We start from the raw sequence: 16,765 nt of genomic DNA on the forward strand, positions 1-16,765 counted from the left end.
TCAGGGCGGCTTACATAAAATAAGGGGGGGGGGGTATACAGACAATAGACACAACAATACATAGAAGTAAAATAGTAAGCAACATTCATTCATCATTCGGGTGGGGACAGTTATCTTTGTCCCCAGGCCTGATGGGCTAGCCAGGTCTTAAGGGCTGTGCGGAAGGTCTGGACGGTGGTGAGGGTACGAATCTCCACGGGGAGATCGTTCCAAAGGGTTGGAACTACTACTGAAAAGGCTCTCCTCCGTGTAGTTGCCAGTCGGCACTGACTGGCAGATGGAACTCGGAGGAGGCCAAATCTATGTGATCTAATTGGTCGCAGGGAGGTAATTGGCAGGAGGCGGTCTCTCAAGTACGCAGACCCATGATCACTCGCGCGGCCGCGTTCTGGACTAGCTGAAGTCGCCGGATGCTCTTCAAGGGCAGCCCCATGTAGAGCACATTGCAGTATTCCAGCCAAGAGGTCACAAGGGCCCGAGTGACTGTTGTGAGGGCCTCCCGGTTCAGGTAGGGTCGCAACTGGCGCACCAGGCGAACCTGGGCAAATGCCCCCCTGGTCACAGCCGTCAAATGGTGGTCAAAAGTCAGCTGTGGGTCCAGGAGGACTCCCAAGTTGCGAACCCTCTCTGAGGGGTATAAAGTTTGACCCCCCCAGCCTGAGCGATGAAACACTGATCGAATTATTGGGAGGAAAGCACAACAGCCACTCGGTCTTCTCCGGGTTGAGTACAAGCTTGTTAGCCCTCATCCAGTCTATAACGGCCTCAAGACCTCGGTTCATCACGTCCACCGCTTCATTGAGTTGGCACGGGGCGGACAGATACAATTGAGTATCGTCCGCGTATTGATGGTATCTTATTTTAGACATTTTTTTTTAGACATTTTATTAGGATTTATAGGCCGCCCTTTTCCCTGAGGGGACTCAGGGCGGCTTACAATCACAGGGAAGGGGGTGCAATATCAAAAGACAAACAATGTGTGAACAAAAGAAAATAATAAAACACAACTTTCATTCAACAGTCAACACTCGGGCGGGTAAATTGGGAACCTATCCCCAGGCCTGATGGGAGAGCCAGATCTTGAGGGCTGCGCGGAAGGTCTGGATGGTGGTGAGGGTACGGATCTCAACGGGGAGGTCGTTCCACATCCCGTGCCTCCGAATGATCTCACCCAGCGGTTTCATGTAGATGTTGAATAGTAGGGGGGATAAGACCGAACCCTGCGGCACCCCATATGTTAGGGGCCTAGGGGTCGATCTCTGCCCCCCCACTAACACCGACTGCGACCTGTCCGAGAGGTAGGAGGAGAACCACCGTAACACAGTGCCTCCCACCCCCACCTCCCGCAGTCGTCGCAGAAGGATACCATGGTCGATGGTATCGAAAGCCGCGGAGAGGTCGAGGAGAACCAGGATGGAGGCATGGCCTCCATCTCTGGCTCTCCAAAGATCATCGGTCAATGCGACCAAAGCGGTTTCTGTGCTGTAACCGGGTCTGAAGCCTGACTGGAAGGGGTCGAGATAGCTTGCTTCCTCCAAGGACCGCTGAAGCTGGAAGGCCACCACCTCAACAACCTTCCCAACAAATGGGAGGTTGGAGACTGGACGGTAGTTGTTAAGGACAGCTGGATCCAAAGATGGCTTCTTCAGGAGGGGTCTCACCACCGCCGCTTTAAGTGCGGTGGGGAAGTGCCCCTCCCAAAGGGAGGCGGTAACAACCGCCTGGATCCAGCCTCGTGTCACCTCACTGCTGTTAGCAACCAGCCATGAGGGACACGGGTCCAGTACACAGGTGGAGGCACTCACAGCTCTCATGGCCTTGTCCACATCCCCAGGGGCAACATCCTGAAACTCAACCCAGAGGTGGTCTACCAATTCATCCTCTTGTGCCTCGGCTGGAACTGCAGGGATGGAGTCCAAATCCGACCGAAACCGAGCAATTTTGTCCGCTAAGAATTGGGCATAATCCTCAGCTCTACCCTGCAAGGGTTCCCCCGTATCCCTCCTATTTAGGAGGGAACGGGTTATCCTAAACAGGGCGTCTGGGCGGGACTCAGCGGACGCAACCAAGGTGGCAATGTGAGATCTTTTTGCTGCCCTAAGTGCCCTGATGTACTCCTTGGTGCTGGTTGTTAAGGTTGCTCGGTTCGATTCGGATTTATCGGACCTCCACAGGTGCTCTAGGCGTCTCCTCCGGCGCTTCATCTCCCAGAGCTCCTCGGTGAACCAAGGAGGCCTCCGGGATCCGCCGCCTCGGAGGGGCCGTAGTGGCGCAATCCGGTCAAGGTTCTCCGATGCTGCCGAGTTCCAGGCAGCAACCAGAGTCTCCACCGGACTGTGGGCGAGAGTATCAGGAATAACCCCAAGCTCCGTCTGGAACCTCAGAGGCTCCATAAGTCTCCTGGGGCGGAACCACCTGGTCAGTTCCTCCTCCCTACAGTGGGGGTTTGGTCTCCGAAAGTCGAGCCTCAGTAGGCAGTGGTCTGACCACGACAGGGGTATGATCTCATTACCCCTCAGACCAAGATCACAAGTCCACTGCTCCGAGAGAAATACGAGGTCGAGCATGTGACCCGCTGAGTGGGTTGGGCCCCGAATTACCTGGGCCAAGCCCATGGCCGTCATGGAAGCCATGAACTCCTGCGCCCCATCAGAGTGTTCACCGAGCGAAGGCAAATTGAAGTCCCCCAAGACCATAAGTCTAGGGAACTCAATTGCCAGCTCGGCTACCGACTCGAGGAGCGAGGGGAGGGCTGCTGCAACGCTGTTGGGAGGCAGGTACGTTAACAGCAGACCCACTTGACCCTTGAGGTCCAACTTTACCAGCAGAGACTCACACCCGACAAGCTCCGGAGCAGGGATCCTACGAGGTGCTAACGACTCCCGGATAACGATAGCCACACCCCCACCCCTTCACTGGGCTCTCGGCTGGTGCAGCACCTGAAATCCTTCTGGGCACATCTCTACGAGGGGGACTCCTCCCTCCGGGCCCAGCCAGGTTTCAGTAATACATGCCAGGTCTGCCCTCTCGTCTAAAATTAAGTCCCGGACGAGAGGAGCCGTGTGAACCATAGACCTGGCATTTAGCGACAGCAGCCTGAGACCAGGGTCCTGGTTACTCGTGCCATCTGGCCTCGGAGTGGAACTCATAGGGCCGGAAGGAGGGATCTCTGTAACGTAGCGAACCCTCCTTCCCCGGTAATGGCCAGCCCTAAAGTCCCCGCCATATCTGCCCCTCCCTGTTACGACCGTAATGCTCCGGCCCTCTCCCGTGTCTCTGGGTCATTTGTATATAGCAGTCAATAGGTCATTTGTATATAGCAGTTTTTCATTGCTTGGTATTTTAGATATGTCAAATAGCATTTCCCATCATCCCCAATCAGCATTGATACTAATAGTGTTAGGTGATCATCAAATTAGGGCCTGAAATGCAAGCAACAACTAACTAATGAGTGCATTCAGTTTGTTATTTTCTTTTTGGCTCCTCATGTTCATAACTGTGAATAAGACAAAAATAAATATATTGTTAATAATTTCCCCCCAATCTTGGGATTCTGGGCTTTTGCTTCCAAAAAAGACAGATATTGAAGCTTTGGCTGAAAATGGCTTCAAGAATCACACATAAGCACTGTTGCATTCTTGAGCCACTGAATTTTTGCATTCATGAGCCACTGAATAGAACAAATATAAAAAATGATAACAGTCTAGGGATATCATGCAGCATATTTACAATAATTCTCCATAATTTTAGTTTATTGTTCCATGTTGGCATAGCCAGTATGTAAAACTACAGTTAATAACCAAAGCTATTATAATTACTAAAAGTCACAAACATTTATCGAAGTGATGTTCTACTTCATCCTAAATAACCATCAAAATTTGTAGAAATAAAATCAAAAACAGAAATTAAGATAATAATCATGTACATCCCTTATTGCATCTTATTTAGTAGTATAATACCTCAATATTTTCTCTTCCATGAAACTGTCATCTTTAAAATTTAAAAGGGGATCTTGCACTTGGAAAACATTTAGTCGGCTCAAGAGTGTTTGCAGAGAAGGTAGACATTTAGCAGACTGTGCCAAATTATTAGTGAAAACAAGTTCTTCTTCAATATATAAACCTTAATAATATAATAACAAAAAAATCAATGTGACATCTTTATCAATCATTTTGCATTTTGAAAGATACCATAGAAATCTAAGTTAAAGATTTCTGGTTCCTTTTTCTTCTTGTTTTTACCGTACTTATGTATGTTTGTATGTGTGAACTATTTATATTGACTGCATTTTTATGTATTTTGGATACATTACATAACTTAATAATTCCTGTAGCAAAAAATTACTACCTTTTCAGAGATACAAAATTACAATCAAAATGTATTTACTTTAAAAAAACAGTCAATTAATATTTATGAATACATTGCATGGCAGATATCCCTGTTCCTCCGGATTATTTTGTTTGAAAGAATTATGATACTAATTCTGTGAGCCCAAGGAGGTTTTACATTTGTTTTTCTCAGACAGGAGTGGTCACTACAGCATGGCAAACAGATTTTGGAGAGAATCTTTACAGATGTTTGCAATGTTGTGTGATGATTTGTTGCTCTAAGAAAAAAAAAGATCATACACATCTTTAGTTTAGTGGAAACTCTTGAATGAGATATTCCTTTTCTCTTTTCTTTCTTGTCTGTCACATATATCCATTTTCTTTTAGTTTTAAAAGGATTAAATTAATCATTATCAAATTAGTGTTTAAAACTATTTCTTCTCAACACCTGGCAGTGGTATTATTGCGCTAAGACTAGGTAGAACTCATATTCCTATTAAAACAAATGAATTCCTCAGACCATAGATTTAAAACACTATCCTCCAATCTGTGAAGCAGCACAAAATATACCAGCCCGAACGTGCTGGCCTTTATTCTTTCTTGTTAATGAAGGCAATGAGTAGTTTGGTCTGAACAGTTTAGCATAAACTATGTCCTGACGGCAGGGAAAACATACACCGCCTTCCCAAATATGGACGGGAGCTGGGGAAAGAGTCAAGTTTAGTGTGGTAGGTTTAGCCCAACTGTCAGAACTTGATCTGTAAGGTGAGAGTTTCTGATTCTGCTTTACTGTATTGGGAAACTTTACCCATCCCATATATCAGTTTTAGCCTCTAGAACCCCACCTCCATTAGGAAGGTGGAAAACTAATAAAAGGAGTTTCCTTTCTTTTTTTAGTGGGAAATTCCTAATTCACATGGCTGCCGGTATCCCATTCAATATGTTACATGGGGGTACTGAGAGTTAAGATTACTTCAGTCATACACTTTTCTCAGAACCTCCTGAGAACCTTCTAGAGTACTGCATGGGTATTGAGTAGCGACGGAAGTGAGAGGATTCCTGCTATTGTCAGAACTGTGATCACACATCATCTGCCAGCACTATGCATTAAAAAGAAGTGCTGGCTGAAGCAGCTTCGGCACGCTCTCAATCCCCATGCTGCCTACTGACATATGACTGTTGATATGCTGCGAGAAGAATATGGAAGAGGAGAATAAATTACTTCTCCTTTCACCCTACAGCTTGCCTTCAATCTATTATCCCCTGCAAATGACTAGAAAAGGGGAAGGGGTGTCTACACCATCCAAAAGCAACTGATGGAAGTTTGGAAAAGCCTAGCCTTTGTTGTGTCATCATCTCTGTTACAATCAAACATGATGCATTGCATTAGGTTTCTGTCTGGAGAGGCTGGAAAATCCCTCTTCAGTTTTGGCTCAGAAAAAAGTATCTAATCTTGGGCTGAGGATGAAAGGAAGTCTGCACCACATTGGCATGTCTTTTGAGAATGATTAAGATTGCTTCTTCAAGCCAAAGTGCAGATATGGTAGAAGCAGGGTGGACCAGCAATGTTACATTAACGGTATAAGCTTTTGAAGTAAATACAATATTTTCCCCCACACCCAAACCCACACACTTAAGAGTATATTGAGTTTAGGTTTAGTTAATTGTAATAGCAAGAGCTTCAGGAGGCTCTCATTATGAATTTCCAACCAAGAACAATAATCACAATAGTCACAAAATAATAGTGTCCTCTAATGAGAAGAGTAGAATGCAACTCTAATTTTACTTCAGGGGGAGAAAAAAATTTATCACAGCTTTCAGAGTGTAATAAAGCAGAATTAAACACATATAAACACATGGTTTGGACAAAACTCAGCAGTACTTTTTCATGCAGCTGTTGACAAAAATAAGATTGTCAACATGATCGCCAACATCCAATGACGGATATGGAAGAAGAAGAAGAGGGAGAGGGAGAGGGAGAAGAAGAAGAAGAAGAAGAAGAAGAAGAAGAAGAAGAAGAAGAAGAAGAAGAAGAAGAAGAAGAACAACAACAACAACAACAACAACAACAACAACAAGCCTCTTTTGGGAAATTTTTTAAAACCGTTCTGCTATATGTAGGTAGAGAATTAATAAGGTATGTACAATTTTGTACTTGTGCGCCATGCCATAGTAATTTAGAAGTCTTGGCTGTAAGAAAAATGGAATGAATTTTACCTTCTTGTTTAAGTGCAACTGGAACATAATCCAGCTGCAAGCTATGTCTATCAGCCAGTTCCCCCTTGTCAAGTTTCATAAGCATATAATCTTGTGTATTGAATTGAGAAGAAGGATTTGAACTTGGAATAATTTCAACATCTTCATTAGGAGTATGGAAGGCAATATTTGAAACAGGCTTCCTGAATAGTGAAAAGTTAAAATATTTTAGTCCATGAAATACGATATGTTAATGATCTGCACTGGTTATTTATGGTATTTCTGACAGATTTGCAAAGTGCTGTGTTAGTTACTTACCAAGCAACTTCGTAATAATGACATCTATTCCATCCTTGTAAAGATAGAATCGAACTCAGACTTTGTACCAGTTCAAAAGTAGCTTCAGTCTTTGTGGTCCCACATCATTGATTGTGTTCAACATTTCAACCAATTTATTTTTGGCAGGTTAAATGTTTAACTCAAATTGTCCAAGTATCTGTCTCTTTTTCTTCTTCTTTTGGTAGGTACAAAATAGGAATGGTGCAAAATGTTAGGCTGTTTGGTTTTTAATATTTTCCCTTTTATGAAAAATAACTGGCCTTAAGGGAATTTTTATTATTCCAGTTGAAGAACAGTAAAATTGTTATGGAAGAGCCTAGACAAGAGTTCTAGGTTTTGTAATCTAAAAAGAATGAGCTTTATTGAAATCCTTTCTCCCCCACCCTAGTCAATGCTGTAACCGGTAACCACAGTGAAAGAAATTAGGAAAAGAATATAAATACAGAGCTGACGTAGTATCATTCTACTTTTACAATTTTCAGCAGGGTTTTAATAATTGGTAAACACACATTTTCATTCTACTACTGAGAGCCACTTTGGTATAGTGGTCAGGACATCAGGCTGGAAACTGGGTGACTATTAGTTTAGTTTTATCTTAGAGAGAAAGCCCAGCTGGGTGACCTTATGCCAACCAGTTTCTTTCATCTCTAGGAACGAGACAATGGCAAACCACTTCTGAAAAACCTTGCTAAGAAATTTGCTATGCAGATTTCTATAGATTTTCTTTGCATCATTGGCTATTAAATTGAAGGTACCTTGATTCTAACCCATAGAATAATTCAACTGTACTGTTTTGCTTTGTTTAGTCACAGTAGTTTCTGTTAGTGCATAGCAGCTGCTGATAGCAGGATAGATTTATTATCAAGGTAGATTGGATCCACTCTGACATTTCATTAAAATGAAGTGATGCACCTATATCTCTAAATAAGGCAGAAATATATGTCCATGAAGTTAAGTATCCTATCAAGGACACAGTTTTCAGAACTCTACACAAGATGTATTAAAATGAACTGTAGTTATGAAAATAGTAGTAATTGATTGTTTCTCCAGATTGGCAGTCCAGACACCGTAATATAAAAATGCCGCAGAGGCATGAATGCAAAAAAGACAAAAGCCAGGAGACTTATCAAAAAGATTCCTTTGGGAAGTAGATGAGAAGGAACCAGGTAGTTAAGGATTAAAGGAGAAATTTCACCAGAAGATGGAAAAGGATGCTGTATGCTGAGCACACTGAAAGCACCTCTTAATCCCACTGAAAGCTACCAGACTTGTGAAGCAACAAGCCAAGTGTAACTACCAAACCCTTGTGAAAGAATAAAACAAAGGTTGGGGTGATAAAAAGATCCTGAAGCCCACCCACTCTTGGGAGTCATCCTGGATCAAGACTTGGTGGCTTCTGTCTCTCTCGCTAATGCCTAGCAGTCTACAAACAAATATATTAACAATGGTATGATATTTATGTAGTTACTTACCAAGCACATCCAAATTATATTAAAGTAACCAAAATATCTTTATAATCCCTAAGACAAGTCACAACTTTTGAGTACCCCTAATGTTTGAAAATTGAAAGTTGAAAAATTTGACATACCCTACTAGTTTAGAAACAGGTGGGTAAGTAGGTATGAGTGTATGAGAGAGCAACTGTACATTCTAATAAATACAGTTTTGTTATCATTGTGAATTAATTGGATTTTGTATATTCCATCAGAACCTGACACGCCAGTGTTTGGATGAAAGTTATTTCCTAATTATTTCCCTAATTTTCTAATTAGTGTGTTCCTAATAATTTTCTGGTTGTTGATCTACATTGTCTATCTTGTATGCTCTAGGCCAGGGCGGTCAAACCCATGGCCCATGGGCTGGCTGCATCATGGGCTCGTCACGCCCACACCTTTAGCGAAGGGGAAAAAGGTTGTGATACATCACATAACACTGTTGTGATGATGCGAGTTTGACACCTCTGCTCTAGGCACATCTACTTGGAACATCCAGGTAAAGAGCAAGGGGGGTTGAGAGATCTCATATGTGTGAAGGAGTGACTATAAGCTGAACCTGGGAGCATGTGCAATGGCCCTATTTGGCTCTTTGTGTTCCCAGTATGTTCTGAAGGTAACAAGACTGGCAAAAGTGAAAACAAGAGCAAGTCTGCTTCAAACTGCTATGGGAAATGTCCTCAATATCATAAATTTGGAAAAGGTCATTTAAATCATCCCGCCAATGTCTTCCTCAAGATATCAGTCTAAATTAAAGCACCCTTGAAGAGGGATATCAACCTCTGCCTGAATGAGCATGTCCAGCATATGGAAGTCAACCATTGTTAATTTAAATTACTTACCATTAGAATATTTTCTTAACATTGAAGATAAACTGTCTTTCTATAAATTAAAATCATTATTATATGTCCTGAATTCTGGGATAATAGAAGGTTAGGTGACTCTGTAATCAATATATTTATATACAAAATTTATTAATTTATTCAGATCACTTATATATTGCCTGACTCCTAATGGTTCTAGGCCGTGGCATACACCAATTCTGTATTTAGCTACATTTCCTGGAGCATACAATCATGTTGCTATAAATGGAGCTAAACAGCTAGGAGGTAGGATGGGATGGGATGGGAGAAGGCAGGAATCTTTTCAAATGGAAATATAGACCGCCCCTTGAAGCTCAAGGTAGTGATAAATTGGGATTTCTGAAGAAGCATTTGTTTCCACATCCAAGTATAAATGGCCCAGGCACAAAGATAGGTCACAATTACAAACCAAGACTTGGTGAGTCATGGTGTGAGGACTTGGTGGGATAAGAAAAAGGTAACATTTCCTCCAATGGTCAGAAGCACCATTGTCTGGAAGCTTTCAGCAATTTCACCTGAAGGGGTGATATTAAAGATTCTCCTTTCCTTAGCAACTGTGTCTGTAAAATGCAATGAATGAGCATGTGTTTAAATGCAGCATAAAGGAGACCTGTTATTTCTTCCTTTGAACATTATAAGTGCTATCACAAGCACAATTCGGTAAGTTTTAAATGTATATTATACTATTTTGTGCCACTTTCTCTGGGAATTAAAACCCTATTTAAACCCGTCTGACAATTAAGTGTTAAAAAAACCCATTAGGCAAAATGGGGGTTGCACTTAAAATGGAAATCTACTATACAAACAATTCATCCAATGTCTAGCACATTGCAGATTAAGATAAAGAACCACCAAGGAGTGTTTGAGAAAGTCACGTTTTCTTAGAACAGAGTTTGAAAATCATTCACTTTTTGAAATAGTTGGATGAGAGGTATATGCTAACTCTTATACAAATATGTTTTAAAAAGTTTATAAACAAGCATAATATTGTCCAAGAAATGATGAGTGGAAGATAATTAAAGAGAGATCCAACCTAGAATCAAGAAGAAATTTCCTGACAGTAAGAATAATTAATCAGTGGCATGGAGGTTGTGAGTGCTTTGTTATTGGAGATTTTTCAAGAAGCGACTGGACAGCAATTTGTCCAGAATAGCATAGGTCCCTTCCAATCCTATTATTCTATGTTCTAAAATGATAAGCAGTAATTATTGCCACCTACAAACAATTTAAAATTATCAATAACTCAAACAAAATATTGCCAAATTTCTGACAATGTTTGGATTGCTTCTTTTGAACAAGGCTACTATTAGGCACAAGGAACTAGAATGACACAGGAAGTTCATCAGAATATGTTTATTGCTACTTGCCTGTTGATAGGAATCTCACCAGACTAATAATGCACCGACTACAGAAACTGCTAAATAAGCATTTGAAGATCTAGAGGGGATTTGCTTTTTGTTGCTTTTTCCCCATAGCAATTCAATGTTAGTCAGTCTTTTCACTATAACTTTCCTTTCAGCCCAGATTCCACCACATAGAACTAGCACATAAGGTAGTTTAATAAGCTATAGAAGGGAAGGTTAATACAGTAAAAATCTTCCCATTTATCAAGGCAACAAGTCTTGTTACATTCCCATTTCTTAATTTTGGCATGGTACTAATTCTGCAATTAAGAGTCCTCTGGGATTGGGCGGCCTATAAATTTAATAAACGAATTAGACTTTCTAAAACTACACTAGCTGACTCTACCACCAGATACCAAGAGTTAGGACTAGTCAAGGATCCTCTACCAACAGGAGCATGAATGTCTGCCTCAAACACAAGGCAACAATACCGTGCTGTTTCTGAATTAGTATTTGTTGCCTTGAAACAGCATTTCTCTAACCTGAAGTAACCTATGTCTCATTATCAGGTTGCTGGCACCTTCATTTGGAAAATCCCTATGTAAATTAATTTTGGAATGCAACATTGTCGCTTCCAATTTAAAAGAAGACTCACTTCTCTAAGAAATCTTCAGTGAAGAAACATTTTTTCCAAATATCAGCTACTGAAATATTCATCGCAGTGGAATCAGCTGAAGCTAGAGCCAAAAAAAGAAAACAGTCAGAAAAAAAATACAATAACTATTTATTTCTTTATTTATCTTTCAAGGAGGAATCTTGAACTAAACTTTATAATAAAGAAATAGCTGGTATAGCTAATTTGAGTAATGTTCACAGTATTTACAGAGATTCTATACATTGCAAAAATAACATTTTTCTGGTCATATGATATGGAGCAAATCTCAAAATCAAGACGTTATAATATTCTGAAATTCTGGAAATGTAACCTTTTTTTAAAAAAATCTGCACATTTTGTGCAGTTGCAAATGAACAGGTAAGAAGGACAAAGAGTGTATTGACTATAATAGTCAATACAATACAATACAACTCTTAAATTAATGAAAGCAGAGTATATAAAACTGCTTGTCCCACTAAAAAGATTGTAAAAAATGAAGGATGGATAGTTATAGAATGGTGTTGTTTTCTTTTCCCACAAAATTACTATAATGAGTAAGGTGACCAGACGTCCCGATTTCGGCGGGACAATCATGATTTCTAACAATTTGTCCCATGTCTCGGGGCATTTTTAAAAAGTCCCGATTTTCTGGCTTCATGTTGAAAGCCCAGTGGATTTGCTTAAGAAATCCTAATCAGGGCAAGACAAAAGACACTCTGTCTAAACCCTCTCTCTGTCTCAGTACTTTCATTGAAGATATTAAAACGTTAAAGCAACAAAACGGACCCCTCCGCCCTTTTACCTCATTTTATAAGAAAAAATGACCCAGTACCATAGAGCTCCAGGAAATACTTGGCTAGAGAAGTCGCGAGTGTTCCTTCCTGGATTTTCCGGAGGGGAGGGGCACGGAGGTTGGAGGTCGGCTCGTGTGGGAAAAATGGTGGCAAAGTTTCTTTGAAAAATATTTCCCTGACTAATTTCACCATTTTAATTTGCTCAGTTCTTTGTATTAACATCTACATCATTCTGGATTGACTTGGAGTGCAAGCCTGCTGGTAAGTGAGCTGGGTTTTTTTCTTTTATTTTTTTAATGTATTTTAAAATAATATTTTATTTATTGTGCATAGGATTTTTTAAAATAGTTTTATTCTGTGTGAATTCTTTTTTAAATTGACTTAGACTATTTAAAAAAAGATTCTATCCAAAATAAATTGAGGTGAAACCATTTTTAAAAATTCTATGCACAATACTTTGAAATGTTTTACTTCAATTTATTCTGTGTGGATTGTTTTAGACTATTTAAAAAAAGATTCTATCCAAAATATAAAATACCAGCTGCAGTTATTCACTTAAGAACTGTGGCAAGAAAGGTGGTATAGTGACCAAAGTTACAATGGCATTGAAAAAAGTGACTGATGACCATTTTTCACACTTAGTGACCATTTTCACACTTAGCGGCCGTTGCAGCATCCTCATGGTCACGTGATCAAAATTTGATGCTTGGCAACAGTTACAATTTATATTTGTAAATTGTAGTTATGTTGAAATAAAAAAAAATTACAATACTATTTTTGCGTTATATGAAAAGCCCCTCCCCCCCCCGGGTCAAAGGTGTCCCTCTTTACCAATCTGAAAATCTGGTCACCTTAATATACATTCAGCCATTCTGAATGTATATCAAAATGCATGTCTCAAAACAGTATTTAATTATAATTGCTGAATGGACCAGATTCTACAGAAGTTCAGGGAAAAAAATAAGGACAAATCAAAAAATTAAGAGAGGGAAAAATAAAAACAGCAGCTTATTCATTGACAATCTGAATACCTTGGCCCACCCATCTGTAAATATAGGACAACTAAATTAATCATTACAGAAGTAGCAGGTCATTGTGTATTATATAAATATAAATTTGCACCCATCTTCCTAAGTATCTTGTTTTTTGTATTCCCAGCATATATGTTATCTCTGATGCTTTAATCTACACAATGTTTTGTTCTACTGTAACAGCATAGAGTCTTAGCCACTGTCACTTAAGAATTTCATATTCAAAAATCAATTTGTATACTTAATTTGTGCATAAAACTAGTACATGCTCAGAGTTTACAACTCTCCGTTTTGCCTTTACTCATAGAATACAGACTGTAAACATTTTTAAAAAACCTTTTAAAGGTAGAAACCACACTAGTGATTTGCAACATATTCTAGAGCCATCCAATATTGTAGGGCCAAAATAACAATAATGAGGACATTGTCTCAGTAATGGATGGATGATGCTAGAAGATATAAAAGATAGTGGATATCCTGTGAAACAAGTAAAATGGTTAGAGATATAATCCTATATCCCAGTGTTTTTCAACCTTTTTTGTGCAAAGGCACACTTTTTTCATGAAAAAAATCACGAGGCACACCACCATTAGAAAATGTTAAATTTTTTTAACTCTGTGCCTATATTGACTATATATAAAGTCTTTTTCCCACGGCACACCTTACACTATGTCACGGCACACTAGTGTGCCGCGGCACAGTGGTTGAAAAACACTGTTATATCCTAAAGTTAACCCAGTCAGTTATCATAGCAACACAAAGAAATTACAATACCTATAAAAGCAATAAAAGGGAAAAAATCAAGATAAAAGAGGGCAAGATAGCAAGGACAAACAGATGGAAACAAAACAAGTGAGCTCATTCTCCTCCACCAAAAGATTTAGGTGGATGGCTCTTTTAAAAAATAGCAGAGTGGGTACCATCTACAGTAGATCTTTACACAAATCAGAATAGCTCTATTTTGTCCTTAACAATTATTTTAATTATGTGAGAGCAGTGGGCTGTTATAGCCTATTGAGAAAACATATTTCTGCCAGTTAATAATATATTGCCTTTCTCTTGCAGCAAAGCTATTATATTTAAAAGATATAAAAAGTGAAAGTTAGATATTACATACCTCTTGTCCAGGGTCTTCTATATTTATTATCAATCAATTTTCCATTATGATAGTAATGTATATCCTGGTATAAACTAAAAGGGAGGTGAATTGATAACAACTGAAAGGTAATTCTCTCTTTTTCCAGTTTCTGCAGAAGGAAAATAGACCACATGATCCTGAGTAAACATTTCCAAATTGATTAAATGCAGAAATTCTCACCTAGGTCCTAATTTTCATAGATCAATAAAGCTAAAATTTAAGTCACACTGGGGTATTTCGTAACATGTATATGTTCATTTTAAAGTAAGGCTAACTATGTTTAGTGCGCTTGCTTTTTCGTTGAGTATATTTAAGACTATAGCTCTCGTTATAATATTAAATAGGATGATTTAGCATATGTACATTTTTTATTTGGATAGGGTTATGCTCCTGGTTTCTCTATACATTAGAGAAAAATAAAATAAATTTAATACCTTTCCACCCTCAATATATTCCCCCCAGAAAAAGGAAATATAAATAAAAAATGTCTTCCATCAAAGTGTATTCTTAAGTAAGATATACAGACATTAGGGAAAAAAAACAGTTTCAATACTCTGGCAGATTTCTTAAAATGATATAATTTTATATGATCAAATAAATAGTTCTTTGCATAAATATATTACTGAAAACAAAAAAATCAGGCTAATAAAATTATTAATTTTATTACAATTATGACTAACATAACTTTTAATTCTTGCTTTCTCTTCTTTTTCTATTCTGATTATATTTTTGAAATTCCAAGACATTTAGAACTTTGATAGCATACCTCATAAGTATAGTCAATTGCATGGAACTTCACAGGTGAAAACATAGTATTTCTCATTTTCTGATACATTTTCAAATTTAACTGTCTGAAATAAGAAAATAGAAAAGATGGCCATCTTGTACATAAATTATAATGGTACATATCATTATCTTTTACACTTTCTAATTTCTAATAGATCTTTTACATACAAAGCCAAGAAGACAAATCATTTTTATTAGGAAAAAATTCTATTGCATAATTTGCTATGCTGTTTCTGCAATTGCTTAGTGGGATTTTGGAAACAGACAACATGATTGTATATGGCAAGAACTTTTAAGACAGAATTGGGGTGATTTAATATAAATATAATTTGCAGCATGCTTGATGCATGAACATATACAGTCAGCATGATTATTTTATGAATAAAATTTGACGATTTGATAAGCATAATAGGACATAGAAACTGAATCAATGTTAAAAGTCTGTGGAAAAGTGTTAGTGGAAGCAATTTTTACTTGATTTAAATATGTTGACAATCAAGAAAGTGTATTTAGATATATATACTCTATTTTTTTTAAAAGAACTAAATGCTTTGCATTCTTTCGCTTTTATATATGGAAAAGGCAGCTAGTAAATGATCTCTAAGTTCACTGGCCTAGTTTTTTGTTTTTTGTTTGTTTTCCCCATTCCAATCATAGAAAAAGCTGTTCCCTGAATCTCCCAATTCAGAATTGCACGCTCTTTAAAAAAAAAAAAAAAAAAGCAGAAAATCCCAAAACTGCCTTGGAAAGATTTTTGCCAGGATAGGATTGTGTTGCTAACGGTAGAAATATTAAATGAGTGTTACTCCTAATTGTAAAAGCCTCTTTCCATATTGGCTGTTAGTAGTAGGAGTAGTACAGGTAGTTATTGTTTAGCAACTGCCTTGTTTAGCCATTGTTATGATGGTGACAAAAAAGTAACTTTACAACCAGTACTATAAGTAACCCACTAAACATTTCATGTGGTAAAACTGTGAGTGTTAGTGCATTCACAATTGGTTTTATAATTTCAAACCTCCCATGGTACTGTAGATTACTATGGATTACACACCTCGGTAAGGTAACAATTTTAATTTTAAATTTCTGCAAGCAATGCAGCTTAAGTCTTATTTAAGAATAGTACTCATTTAACTTGCGCAATGCTGCTGCCAGAAAGGCTGATTTCACATATTGTTGCTAGGCCCATAGACATATAATCTTACCATTCTAATTAGATTTGAGCTCATGCGACTAAACTGTTTCTACTGCTTTTAAGTCAATAAGGCTGTGACAAGCCAGCTGAGACCTAAGTAGGCTTCTCCCTCTTGACTCAGCTGAATCCTTAAGTATTTCTGAAGGGGAAAAAAAGCTTTGGAAGGAGGAATTATAAGACAACATTACCTCGCTTCAAATCGCCTCCTAGTGAGGCCCTCGCAGCCTCTGATTCTGGTTCTATAGCTCGGGCCTATCCTTTAAATTCTGTGGTCTGAGGGAGAATCAGGATCTTGCTCTTGCAATGCTCAACTATGTGTGTTGCGTGTGTGTTTGTATGTGAAAATTTAACCAGACGTAAGTAGGAATTGCTCCCCTTATGTTAACACCTTAAATTTAGGTATTTTGGAATCTGGAAGAAAAGATTCCCAAGACTTATGTAAAACAACAGCTGAAATGGAGATAAGCAAACAGTATGAAGGATGAAAGGCATCAAATAAATATGTAAGTAGATACTAACAGCTGGGGGGGACAAAGGAAGGGAGAAAGTGTTAGCAAATTCTCCCATGTAGTATTTCCCCTTGGTTTTTTTTTTTAATTTGGCATTT

The 16,765-nt window shown here is 38.8% G+C and overlaps 1 protein-coding gene across 1 annotated transcript in view; it reads right to left on the reverse strand.

The window, feature by feature from the left end:
- SHOC1 (shortage in chiasmata 1) overlaps positions 1-16,267 on the reverse strand; it is a 57,279-nt gene extending 41,012 nt beyond the window's left edge. Inside the window, exons 1-6 of the mRNA XM_087717016.1 lie at positions 16,169-16,267; positions 14,947-15,031; positions 14,160-14,289; positions 11,218-11,299; positions 6,543-6,727; positions 3,960-4,125 (exon numbers count right to left, since the gene is read on the reverse strand). Coding sequence (XP_087573142.1) covers positions 3,960-4,125; positions 6,543-6,727; positions 11,218-11,299; positions 14,160-14,289; positions 14,947-15,015 — 632 coding nt within the window. The 5' untranslated portion in view covers positions 15,016-15,031; positions 16,169-16,267. The remainder of the gene's footprint in view (positions 1-3,959; positions 4,126-6,542; positions 6,728-11,217; positions 11,300-14,159; positions 14,290-14,946; positions 15,032-16,168) is intronic.
- Positions 16,268-16,765: the final 498 nt, after the last annotated feature.

This window comes from Thamnophis sirtalis, unplaced genomic scaffold, assembly GCF_051295495.1.
Source record: "Thamnophis sirtalis isolate CommonGarterSnake01/CBP01778 unplaced genomic scaffold, rThaSir2_p1.2 scaffold_5, whole genome shotgun sequence".
NCBI lineage: Eukaryota > Metazoa > Chordata > Lepidosauria > Squamata > Natricidae > Thamnophis > Thamnophis sirtalis.